Source organism: Pecten maximus, unplaced genomic scaffold (genome assembly GCF_902652985.1).
Source record: "Pecten maximus unplaced genomic scaffold, xPecMax1.1, whole genome shotgun sequence".
Classification (NCBI taxonomy): Eukaryota; Metazoa; Mollusca; class Bivalvia; order Pectinida; family Pectinidae; genus Pecten; species Pecten maximus.
In genome coordinates, this window is record NW_022981038.1 from 1 (window position 1) to 11,083 (window position 11,083).

Consider the following 11,083-nt stretch of genomic DNA (forward strand, 5'->3'; position numbering starts at 1 on the left):
TTTTTTGGGGCCCTTTTTGTTATTTTGGGTTCCTTCACAATATCATCATTGACATTGTATTCTGACTTAATATGTTCACTCCTTTACTAGGTGGAAAGTATTGTACGACAGCGAGATTTGTTTAAAGTGCTGAGCCAGTCAGGGGTAAGTGATAAAGAATTGTTCTGTAAATCAGAAAACTGTAAGGGACACATATAAACTGGAAACCTGATACATTTACTGTAGGCATGTGTGGAAGTTGTTTTGTGAATTTCTATAAAAACCTGAAAATTATTTCTGATTTTATAACTGATTAGTTGTATTTTCTTCAAACAAAGTGGCGGTGTTTTATTAAATTTTTCCAAGTTTGAGTTAGTTTTTTGACTTTTTATAGATAAACATGGAATTTTGGAATGGAGATGTACCATATAATAAATTTGTGTTTTCAGAGATAAGGAAGTAAACTGTACACTCTTATGTATTTATAATCTGGATGATTTGAGCATTAATAACTTTTATCTTCATTTTTTAGTTTTTTGTTTTTGTTTGTATTTTGTGTTTTTTGTTTTGCTTTTTTTTTCAAAGCACATATTTTAGCATTGATAATTGTTGCAGATGACAGTGTCGCCATCTTCAATGACTGATGGAGATGAGATGAGTATGATAACTCCTGTTAAGAAGTCTCCTGTCGGGGTCAAACAGAGCCCGTCGTCGGATAAGGCCTTACAGGACATGAAAACTGCCCTAAATCAACTACAGGAGGACTTCAACAACTACAAGAAAGAGAAGAAAGTAAATGAAAAGTGAGTTTTATTGGATGTTCGTTATTTTGATATAAGACTCGGGTTATTGTGAGTGAACTAACATGGAATATTTCAATATAAGGTTCGGGTTATCGTGAGTGATGGAATATTTCAGTATAAGGTTCGGGTTATCGTGAGTGAACAAACGTGGAATATTTCAATATAAGGTTCGGGTTATCGTGAGTGATGGAATATTTCAGTATAAGGTTTGGGTTATCGTGAGTGAACAAACGTGGAATATTTCAATATAAGGTTTCAGGTTATCGTGAGTGATGGAATATTTCAGTATAAGGTTCGGGTTATCGTGAGTGATGGAATATTTCAGTATAAGGTTCGGGTTATCGTGAGTGATGGAATTGTTCAGTATAAGGTTCGGGTTATCGTGAGTGATGGAATTGTTCAGTATAAGGTTTGGGTTATCGTGAGTGAACTAATGTGGAATATTTTGATATAAGACTCAGGTTATTGTGAGTGAACTAATGCGGAATATTTTGATATAAGACTCTGGTATTGTGAGTGAATTAACATGGAATATGTTCCACTCACAAACCTTTGGCATTTGTGCTTTATTTGTTGAAATCACTAATCATGTTGTTGACTTGAACATGTAATTTCTGAAAAAAAAACTTCATTTAAAATTAATCTGACTAGTTTAGAGACATTCCCGATTCTTCAATATGGAATTGTTCTATTTTTTAACCAACACAGGGACTCCAGTTAAAGTTATGTCTGATTCTCCCTCTGGCTATATTAAGTTGATAAGCATCAGATACCTTCATGACTTCTAGGATTTGGAGATCTGCTGAAGTGATGACTACATTCCTTCTGAAGACAACAGGAAAGCAGTAGAAATTGAACAAACTAGTCTGATCTACAAGTTACAATACTAAATGTTACATGAATAAGCTCTGATTATATGTTTTCTTCATAGGATCATGGATGAAGAATTAGAGAAATACAGAAATGGTTTGTCTTCCATGACTGTCCAGAATGCAAAGATGTCCTCTCAGGCAAGTGACATGTGTATTTGGCCAATGTTAACTCATTTGCTGAACATGGCTATGTTTTAAATACAATACCATCAGAAATATTTAATGTTGGGGTAAGTGATTCATTGCTGAGTGGTTATAAGTAGAGGTAATTTTGTTATGGTGGCAGAAACATTTTCATTCCAAATTTACTGAAAGATTTCTGTTTGCGAATAAAACACAAAGTGTTAAACAAACCTTACTGGCGTTTTTGACTTCAAGGAAATTCTGTACTTTCTTTAATTCTGATATTATTGACACTTTAGTGTTGGATTCTCCTGTCTTTGTTAGATAGGAACAAATTGTCTGGTTTCACTGTACCAATGACTGATTAGATCCTGTCTTTGTTAGATAGGAACAAATTGTCTGGTTTCACTGTACCAATGACTAATTAGATACTTTGTTAGATAGGAACAATTGTCTGGTTTCACTGTACCAATGACTGATTAGATACTGTCATTGTTAGATAGGAACAAATTGTCTGGTTTCACTGTACCAATGACTGATTAGATCCTGTCATTGTTAAATAGGAACAAATTGTCTGGTTTCACTGTACCAATGACTAATTAGATCCTGTCTTTGTTAGATAGGAACAAATTGTCTGGTTTCACTGTACCAATGACTAATTAGATCCTGTCTTTGTTAGATAGGAACAAATTGTCTGGTTTCACTTTACCAATGACTGATTAGATACTGGTTTCATGAAAAAAAATTAATACAACATCCAAGATTTGTTTGACGTTATGCTAAAAACAATGTGATAATTTGTATTTTGTTTTAGGTGGACTATTCTGCAGAGAAGTACAAAGTGTTACAAAGTAATGCGGAAGGCTACAGGAAGGAGATAGCAGCACTGCGAGACAAAGTACAGAAGTATTCGGCTAGTGTCGCCAAACACGAACAAACCATCAATATTCTCAGACAGGTAGGCTCTGTAGAAAGTTTAATCAACTTGATATCTGTTAACAGTAATTATATTTATCCTCTAGATAACTATCTGTTTATTTGTTTGATGATTTACATCAAGAGTCTTTTTGATTGAGTACCCCCTAGGTAGAGAAATAATTCTTAGATTAAGAAAGACTTAAATGGATATGTTCTCATTCAACCAATTGGCAGAGAGTTCTGAAGTGTTGCCAGCCTCCGATGATGAAAAATTAGATGTGGTGCTGATAACACAATCTAGAATATCTCTCAGATGATCTACAACCTCCAGATAACCAGTTGGCAATTAATTTTATGGTCTTGTATTCAGGAAAGCCATTGTGCATATAGTTCTTTGAGAATTGTTTCTTCAAATGGAAACAGCTTGATGTTATTAAAACTTAACAAAACACTAAAAAAATACTACCTTTTATATTAGATTAATATTAATTACACCAACTCTTTGATTGTCCCAGTTGTGACTTAATTACACCAACTATTTGATTGTTCCACTTGTGACTTAATTACACCAACTATTTGATTGTTCCACTTGTGACTTAATTACACCAACTCTTTGATTGTTCCACTTGTGACTTAATTACACCAACTATTTGATTGTTCCACTTGCGACTGGCTGTAATGTCACTAGCAGTAAACATTTTACACAAATCTTGTTATAACATTCTCACACAATGGATCTTTCGTAATGCAAATGTTTAAAATGTTTTGTCAACTGTCACATTTTGCACTTCTCGAGTTCAACTGGTGCCATCATGTTGCAAATTTGTGGTGATGTTAAGGAAGGGAAGCTGGCAAAGTGTTATTTTTAGGTCATGTAAAAAATTTGATATGACAAAATTGTAACCATTTTGTGACATGATTGCACAATAATGGTTTTCCTTAACAACACCTATTTCAAAGTTATTCTTAAGTTTCACAAGTGGGACTGAGCTCTTACTTGCCTGAAATGATCCTGGGAAGGTTCTTATCGAGTGCTTTTATTTTTCGGGTCTGTCTGAAATTCCAAGATGGCCACCATCTTGAAAACCACATTTGAACTTCTCCAATTCCGCTGGTGCCATTTAACTGGAAATCAGTGGGAATGTTAAAGAAGGGAAGTCAGCAAAGTGTTGTTACCACCAGTGGGATTCAGCTCTAACTTTACTGAATTGGTCCTGAGATTTTCCTGGACAAGTGTTATTTTCAGGTTGCTCAGTAACCAGGAGTATGCATATTACATTAGTACAAGGGTCTGTTTAAATTAGATTACGGTTGAGGTCCATGGGGACCCTTGTCTTGTCTTCCAGCACTAATGTATTTGCATACCCCAGATATAATAATAACTTCCTACCATTCAATATTGCATTGTAGCTGTTTATGATTAAGTTTGGTAAACTTTATGTTTTAGGATCTGATGTCATCCAAGGAGAACTTCGCCCGCTCAGATACCCAGGCACAAAATCTACGCATAGAAAAGGAGTTGTTGAAGCAGTCTGAGCAACGTCTTCTGCAAGACATTGAGTCAATGAGGCGAGAGAGACATTCCCAGGCCATGCTGATGGCTAACCTAGAAGCCATCAAGGTGACTGGACGGGAAAGTTATAATGATATACTGTATATTGCATTATCATACCAAGCTTCTTTGCCTTTGATGTGTAGAACATTAAGGCCTCAGAGAAAGAAAAATTCTGTATCAGTTGCATGTTTGAATTAAGGAGTCAACAAAAATTCTATCAATTTTTTTATCATGGTCTTCAAAAAGCTTGAAATGAATTTTGTTGAAAGGATCTTGCATGTGTAAGAGCAAGAGTAATTGACTACAGGAGAGTAGTCAAAGTGTTCTCTTAAACAAATAAGAATAAGAAGTGAAGAAGTGAAATTGCTATACAATGAAAATGCAGTCTGTTTATGATAAAATCAAGGACCTAAAAATCAGTCAGAATCCACTTGTATAAAACATACTGTATTTGGTCTTGTTGTTTGTCTGAACAGAATAATATAGAGCGTTCAGAATCGGAGACGAGGAACAGATACACCAATAAGATTGAAGCTCTGGAGATGGAGAACAGTAACCTGACAAGGAAACTCCACTCAGCTCAGGATGAGCAGAAGACCATAACAACCATCTTTGAGGTGAGTGAAGAAATAGCAGACCTTGACCAACTTTCAATGTCACAGGGGTCAAACAAAATCTTTAAACAACCTCTTCTTAACCAAAGGTCCCAGAGTCATGTGTTGGCATAAAGGGCTACCAGTTTTGTTCACATGAATGACCTTGACCTTCCTTCAAGATCAAAGAGCTCAAATGTGTCAAAATCTTTGACAACTCCTTAATAACCAAGATACCCAGACACCTGGTTATTAGTAGCATTTTGGGATGAATGACTACCAAGGTCACAGAGGTCAAATGTGTTAAATATTTAAATGACTTCCTCTCAATACTGGTACTAAAATAAGTCCACGTCCAGGATATTGATCAAGTAGCATGCTGAGTTGTAGAGCTACCAATTTTGTTCAAGTGAATGACCCTGTTCTACTTTCAAGGTCATAGGTCAAATGTGTTTAAATAATTAAATGATTTTTTTCTCAATAGCCAAGAGGCTCAGGGTCATTATATTGGGCTTGTAGCATGCCGGGATACAGGGCTACCAAGTTTATTCAAATGAAGGACTTTGGTCTACTTTCAAAGTCTTAGGGATCAAATGTGTTAAATGTTTATTGGAAAGCAAAACATCATCTATCATTGTACATACCAGACATCAGTTGACCACTTAGGCCCTGGGCATCTAGTTTGTCTTCATTGGTGGGTCATTTCATGTTTGTATAGAATCTAGGTTGTATTTAAAATTATTTTCTTTATTTTGCAAATATTGTGTTCATTTTGTGATAATTACTTCTTCAATGTAAATTTTCATATTCTGCAACTGGTAAAATGTAGGGGAAATGTAGAATGTACATAGTGTGAGTTGTACTGCTTTGTGTATATATGTGTGATCCTGATTTTGCTAAATTTTTGAAACTGAAACTTTTATTTTATTTCGATCTTGATTTGGAAGCTTTTTATCTGCACTGAAAATAAAACTCAAAATGGCATTAAAAATTCAAGATAATGCAAAGTATAATGAAAATGGACTGACCTTAACTGTTTTTGTACATTATACATGACAAGACATTATATTTTTCTGTCAGAGTCAAATAAAAGAAATCCGCAGTCAGTTGGAACAGGAGCTGTCGAATCATGAGGTAGACAAGAAACACATCCGAGCTGTACAACAGGAACTGGAGGGTGTGAAGGGCCAGGTCAGTCTACACCCAACTCCTATGTAGAATTTATGAATGTTTACAGTATTGGCAGGAAATCTTAAGTATCAAAAACACCTAGAAATGACATTAAATTTTATACTTTATGTAACTCCTGGTATTAAATTCTGATTGGAGATTGTAAGTAATGATAGGGGTATTTTTTATGGCAAGTTACACGAAGATATTTGTAAGAGAAAATAAATATAATTACCTGAGATAGAAATACATGTAATAAAAGATAAAAGTAAATTCCAACAGATTAATATGTACTTTGTCAGGATCTGTTAACATAAAAATTTGTTTTAGTTGGGAGCGGCCGAGGCAAAGTTAGCATCAGCAGAGATGAGACTTGCCAATACTTCAACCAATGTCACAGGTGTGTTTTATCATTTCATATGCCACTGTCTTATCAAAGCTTCATAAATCATTGTTACATGTGAAACTTCAACTCTAAAGTTTCCCAAATTCATACAAATTCCAACTGGTTACCATGTTCATGAATAAACTGAAAACCTTGTCTAAAGGTAACTCTTTTTAAAGGACATTATGATGATAAAGTACATAATCAATATGGCTTGAACAGATGTACTTGAGATATAGTTTGAATTCCTTCAGGATTGACTTACCTATGTGGGGGAAAAATCTGTCGCACCCTGAAACATTTGGTGTAGGGTATGAGATCAGTTGTCTTTAGTGTGTATTTGTGTTGATAGACTCCGCTGGTATAAAATCAGTTGTCTTTAGTGTGTATTTGTGTTGGTAGACTCCACTGGTATAAAATCAGTTGTCTTTAGTGTGTATTTGTGTTGATAGACTCCGCTGGTATAAAATCAGTTGTCTTTAGTGTGTATTTGTGTTGATAGACTCCGCTGGTATAAAATCAGTTGTCTTTAGTGTGTATTTGTGTTGATAGACTCCGCTGGTATAAAATCAGTTGTCTGTAGTGTGTATTTGTGTTGATAGACTCCGCTGGTATGAAATCAGTTGTCTTTAGTGTGTATTTGTGTTGATAGACTCCGCTGGTATGAAATCAGTTGTCTTTAGTGTGTGTTTGTGTTGATAGACTCCGCTGGTATGAAATCAGTTGTCTTTAGTGTGTGTTTGTGTTGATAGACTCTGCTGGTATGAAATCAGTTGTCTTTAGTGTGTGTTTGTGTTGATAGACTCCGCTGGTATGAAATCAGTCGTCTTTAGTGTGTATTTGTGTTGATAGACTCCGCTGGTATGAAATCAGTTGTCTTTAGTGTGTATTTGTGTTGATAGACTCCGCTGGTATAAAATCAGTTGTCTTTAGTGTGTATTTGTGTTGATAGACTCCGCTGGTATAAAATCAGTTGTCTTTAGTGTGTATTTGTGTTGATAGACTCCGCTGGTATAAAATCAGTTGTCTTTAGTGTGTGTTTGTGTTGATAGACTCCGCTGGTATGAAATCAGTTGTCTTTAGTGTGTGTTTGTGTTGATAGACTCCGCTGGTATGAAATCAGTTGTCTTTAGTGTGTGTTTGTGTTGATAGACTCCGCTGGTATGAAATCAGTTGTCTTTAGTGTGTGTTTGTGTTGATAGACTCCGCTGGTATGAAATCAGTTGTCTTTAGTGTGTGTTTGTGTTGATAGACTCCGCTGGTATGAAATCAGTTGTCTTTAGTGTGTGTTTGTGTTGATAGACCCCGCTGGTATGAAATCAGTTGTTTTTAGTGTATATTTGTGTTGATAGACTCCGCTGGTATGAAATCAGTTGTCTTTAGTGTGTATTTGTGTTGATAGACTCCGCTGGTATGAAATCAGTTGTCTTTAGTGTGTATTTGTGTTGATAGACTCCGCTGGTATGAAATCAGTTGTCTTTAGTGTGTATTTGTGTTGATAGACTCCGCTGGTATAAAATCAGTTGTCTTTAGTGTGTGTTTGTGTTGATAGACTCCGCTGGTATGAAATCAGTTGTCTTTAGTGTGTGTTTGTGTTGATAGACTCCGCTGGTATGAAATCAGTTGTCTTTAGTGTGTATTTGTGTTGATAGACTCCGCTGGTATAAAATCAGTTGTCTTTAGTGTGTATTTGTGTTGATAGACCCCGCTGGTATGAAATCAGTTGTCTTTAGTGTATATTTGTGTTGATAGACTCCGCTGGTATAAAATCAGTTGTCTTTAGTGTGTATTTGTGTTGATAGACTCCGCTGGTATGAAATCAGTTGTCTTTAGTGTGTATTTGTGTTGATAGACTCCGCTGGTATGAAATCAGTTGTCTTTAGTGTATATTTGTGTTGATAGACTCCGCTGGTATAAAATCAGTTGTCTTTAGTGTGTATGTGTGTTGATAGACTCCGCTGGTATAAAATCAGTTGTCTTTAGTGTGTGTTTGTGTTAATAGACTCCGCTGGTATCAAATCAGTTGTCTTTAGTGTGTATTTGTGTTGATACTCAGTTGTCTTTAGTGTGTATTTGTGTTGATAGACTCCGCTGGTATGAACACTGAGATCATGAGTGAAGAGTTGAAGGACCTACAGTCTCAACTAGAACAGTCTCAACAAGCTGTCAGCAGTAAGTATCTCATCCCAGTTATATAACATATCCGTACCAGAATATTACCATGTTCAAATGTAAAGGTTCCTCAATGTCATTCTCAATGGTAGATAAGTTAATTTCAGATATTTACCATTGTTTTCGTGGCTCATTGATTATAACATCACTACATATTGATCATTTTATTATTTACTACTTAAGGGTTTATGTTCCCATAGATTTTAAGGTATTTAAGATTTTAGGGAGGAGAAGGGGGAGTGTTTAAATCACACTCACTGTGACTGACTGTGCACCTATCAGGTTCAGTAAAGATATTTTTGAAAATTTGATGTTTCTTTACAGTGCTTCGAGATCAACTCAACAAATCCCAGGATCATGTGGCTAATTACAAGGCCATAGCTGATGGCCTCCAGAAAACTATGGATGAACAGTCAATGGTGAAATTTCAGTTTTCAGGGTTATTAATTGTAAAAAAAAAAAAAAAAAAAAAGGGTGGGGGAGGGGGTTATCAGATGAAATTTAAAAGATCTGATATTGGGTCTGTAGCATGCTAAGGGCTACCAGGTTTGTTCAAGGAGTGACATTTACTTACATTCAGGGTCTCAGGGGTCAAATAGGCTAAAATCTTTAAATGACTTCTTTTCAATGAACAAGACACCCAGAAATATGATATTGGGCGAGTAGTATTCTGAAATAAAGGGCCTCAATATTGATCTAAATGAAGAAACCTAGCCTACTCTTATATTTTAATCAAGTGATTTTCAAATTTGCATCTGTATGTTGCATTAGAAGCAGGTGAGCAATAAAGGCCCATTGAGCCTCTTGTCATATTAAAAACTATTGGGTCTCTTTCTAAAGATCATGTAACCTTAGTCCCATTGAAGTTAGGCTAATGTGTTGATACATGTACATTCATTTTATGTTGTTTTCTTAATATGCAATATCTTATCCCAATACTTTGTCCAAATTTATCTTTCATATGTTGGTGTTCTGTTAACTTTATACTTTTATGTGTAAGTTTGAATTAATGTTTTCCAGGCAAACAAGCAGTTTGAGCAGAAATTTGAAGAAATGTTAGAAGGTTTGTTTGATTAAATATATCTACCAAGATGTAATCATTTTAATGTGTTGTCCCAACATAGCATTGCATGTTTCTTTTCTGTCTAAATCTGTCCTATACATACCTTGGTTAGACACTTGTATTTAGATCTATAGAAATCTAAGCCTAAAATCAGAGTCATTTAAAATCATATATTATTATATTATAAGGAGCACTGTACCATATTTCAAATGTAGGTCACTGTGACGGTCACTGTACCATGTATCAAATGTAGGTCACTGACATGTCTAACTTTACTGAATTTGAGTAGAAATTGGGTTTTTTAATATCTATTTCTTCAGGTAACATTTCCAAGTTAATAGCCAATAAGTTGATATTGTTGGATATGTGGTTTTTAATTTTTATATAACATTAATGTTATAAATGTGTGTTCTTTAAAATTTGAGATTGTTTTCCTGAGATTGATATAATCCAGAAACATCATATGTGATTGGATTTTATCCACAACAAGTATGAAGATATTTCCTTCTTTGTATGAAACTTGGAAGTTATTGTGTTTGAATTCTATTGATCATTACAGCTAAGAAACATGCTGAGAAAAGGACAGAGGATTTGGAGAATGAGCACCAAGCTTTACTGAACGAGAACATCCGTGTTTCAGAGGAGAGTCACAAGCTGGTCAGTAACTTTTGATGTAATCCATAGGAATGTCTGAACCTTCATTTATCCACTAAACCTTTATCTCCCAACATCTGTCTGAACTTCATTTATCCACTAAACCTTCATTTATCCACTAAACCTTCATTTATCCACTAAACCTTCACTTTCCCAACATCTGTCTGAACCTTCATTTATCCTCTAAACCTTTATCTCCCAACAGCTGTCTGAACCTTCATTTATCCTCTAAACCTTCATCTCCCAACATCTGTCTGAACCTTCATTTATCCTCTAAACCTTTATCTCCCAACATCTGTCTGAACTTCATTTATCCACTAAACCTGCACTTTCCCAACATCTGTCTAAATCTTCATTTATCCACCAAACCTTTATCTCCAACATCTTGTTTTTGTTCCTAGACAAATCTACATATGAACTAGATTTTCAGTAGATATTTAGTATTCCTTCTGGTGAAGTTAGAAGATTGGTACCAAGTACATCAGATTACTGATATCCACTAGTTAGTTGACAGTTATTGAATACTACTGAGGGCCACAGTGATCAATTGTTGAACCCTACCGAGGGCCACAGTGATCATAGGGTTAAATCATTAACAGTGATTGACTGTACACAAGGGATGCTTTCCTCTCACAAGCTATTAATACCATGAAATTATTTACACTTTATATTAGTAGAAAATATTAGCTTTTCAGTATAATAGTTTTGATTACACATTAAATATTTCAACAGTTTCTTTTTGATAAACAGTGAGTTTTTATTGAGAAATCAAGCATGTTTGAATTGTCCTTGTTAT

At 35.1% G+C, this 11,083-nt stretch overlaps 1 protein-coding gene across 1 annotated transcript; it reads left to right on the forward strand.

The window, feature by feature from the left end:
* Nucleotides 1-90: 90 nt before the first annotated feature.
* On the forward strand, nucleotides 91-10,320 carry LOC117319877 (nucleoprotein TPR-like; the record flags this gene model as incomplete). Its single annotated transcript, XM_033874592.1, has 12 exons — nucleotides 91-144; nucleotides 595-782; nucleotides 1,714-1,792; nucleotides 2,592-2,735; nucleotides 4,143-4,316; nucleotides 4,727-4,867; nucleotides 5,924-6,034; nucleotides 6,344-6,413; nucleotides 8,484-8,570; nucleotides 8,895-8,989; nucleotides 9,591-9,633; nucleotides 10,193-10,320. Coding segments are annotated over 12 exons (1,299 nt in total), but the record flags the coding sequence as incomplete, so codon positions are not given.
* Between the last annotated feature and the right edge of the window lie 763 nt (nucleotides 10,321-11,083).